Genomic DNA, 1755 nt, shown 5'->3' on the forward strand with positions numbered 1-1755 from the left:
CTATATAAGTCTATCATTTTGTGTTAATTGTCTTCAATTAACCGTAATATCGACTAATTTTGTAAAATTCATTTTAAAAATTTATTTTCGTTGTTTTTCTTAACCATAGAGGGTAAGCAATAAATGAGACTTGGCAATCCTGTTAATAATTGACGTCGGAGAAACCTCGGAAAGGATTACTTTTCATTTGGTTTTCGAGGATTGGCTGAAAGTTCTGATCGAATTGTCTTTGAATATTTGTTCAAACACAAAGCACTCTATACTACTTGCAAGCGTCAATGATTTGTAAGGGGTCGTCTTTAATTTATTTGTGAAAACCGTAAAGCATTGATAGCAAATATGGAGGAATCCGACCAGTGCTTAGAATCTGCACCGAAGCGTAGCCGTTCAGAGCAGAATATCGAAGAATTTAATAAATGGCCATCAAATGTTGACGGCAGCGGTGATCCCAGGTAAATTAAATTATTTCGTACAATGTCCATATGTTCGTGCACAATTTATTGATTTGCGCTTTCATTATACGAGTGAGTGAATATTTGTATACGGATAATTAATGCGACATTGTTCTTTTTGTTGGTAACCATAAAGTTCCAAAGAAAACGAACAGAGTTCATCTATTAGCTGTAGCATTAGCAGTGGAGCTGATTGTATTGACACTAAGGCCAACAGCGCTAGTGTCAGCATGAATAAAAACAGTACTGATAGTGGTTTGGACATGATTTTCGGGTCCGAAATGCTTGAAAATTTGCTAAACAAGCTTTTGGCAAATGAAACCCAAAAAAATGAACACATCCAGTCAGAAACTTGTGCTGTGATGCCTGAAAATACTTCTGTTCCTGAAAAAAATCTGAACGGAAATGCTCTTGAAGTTGAAGAAGGCGATAAGGCTACAGGTTCAATGTTTGCGAAGAAGCGTCACCTACGCAATCGTAATCGTAATTATCGTTGTGCCAAAAAACGTTCGTCTTCTTTATCATTATCATCGTCGCCATCGTCATCTACGTCGTCTGTACTTAAATTCGATATCGGTTGGCTGTTTCGTTCAACTGAAGAACAACCAAAGAAGGAAACTGAAGAAAACTTTAGTGACATTGACAGCTTGCAATTATGTGATGTAAAAACAAACGTGGTGCTTTATATTTTATTGTTTAAATTCACAAAACATTTTCTTGTATGCGCAGAATGAATTGTCACCCTGGGAAACATCAACTGATTGTGCTCGTGAGGCGGACGATTCTATTAACTTCGGTGGTAGCGTAGAGGAAGACGAGTCGCCCTCTCTAAGTGGTAGCAATAGTTCCTCCTCTAGCTCGACTGACGACGACTCTGATAAACTGTTCTCGCTTTCTGCACTGCGGTCTGATCAATTTTCAGGATCATTGATTTCGCTTTCGGATTTACATTCCGAAAATAAAAATGAAATTAAATCTTTGCTTACAAAACCGAAACCACCATACAATTGGAATTCCACGTATGAATTAATGCGCCGCGAAAGTGGGTTACGGGGAGATGGTAGAGTTTCTTTTCATGGCTGCAATGGAGAAAGTTTCGCAGTTCGTTATTATGCTTCGCGTCACGTCGTGGAACGCATGAAGCTGTCGCATGCTCTACTCAAACACAACGGTTGTGTGAATTGTTTGAATTTTAATAGAGCGGGAAATTTATTAGTTTCTGGTTCGGATGATGGCCGCCTTATAATCTGGGATTGGGCTCACAGCAAAACGAAATATGTGTGGAAATCAGGACATACCGCCA

The 1755-nt window shown here is 38.7% G+C and overlaps 1 protein-coding gene across 1 annotated transcript; it reads left to right on the plus strand.

Annotated features, from left to right (window-relative positions):
• Positions 1–339: 339 nt before the first annotated feature.
• Positions 340–1494, plus strand: LOC119643932 (suppressor protein SRP40-like; the record flags this gene model as incomplete). Its single annotated transcript, XM_038043440.1, has 3 exons — positions 340–452; positions 589–1114; positions 1182–1494. Coding segments are annotated over exons 1-3 (952 nt in total), but the record flags the coding sequence as incomplete, so codon positions are not given.
• Between the last annotated feature and the right edge of the window lie 261 nt (positions 1495–1755).

Source organism: Glossina fuscipes, unplaced genomic scaffold, assembly GCF_014805625.2.
Source record: "Glossina fuscipes isolate IAEA_lab_2018 unplaced genomic scaffold, Yale_Gfus_2 71268, whole genome shotgun sequence".
Lineage (NCBI taxonomy): Eukaryota > Metazoa > Arthropoda > Insecta > Diptera > Glossinidae > Glossina > Glossina fuscipes.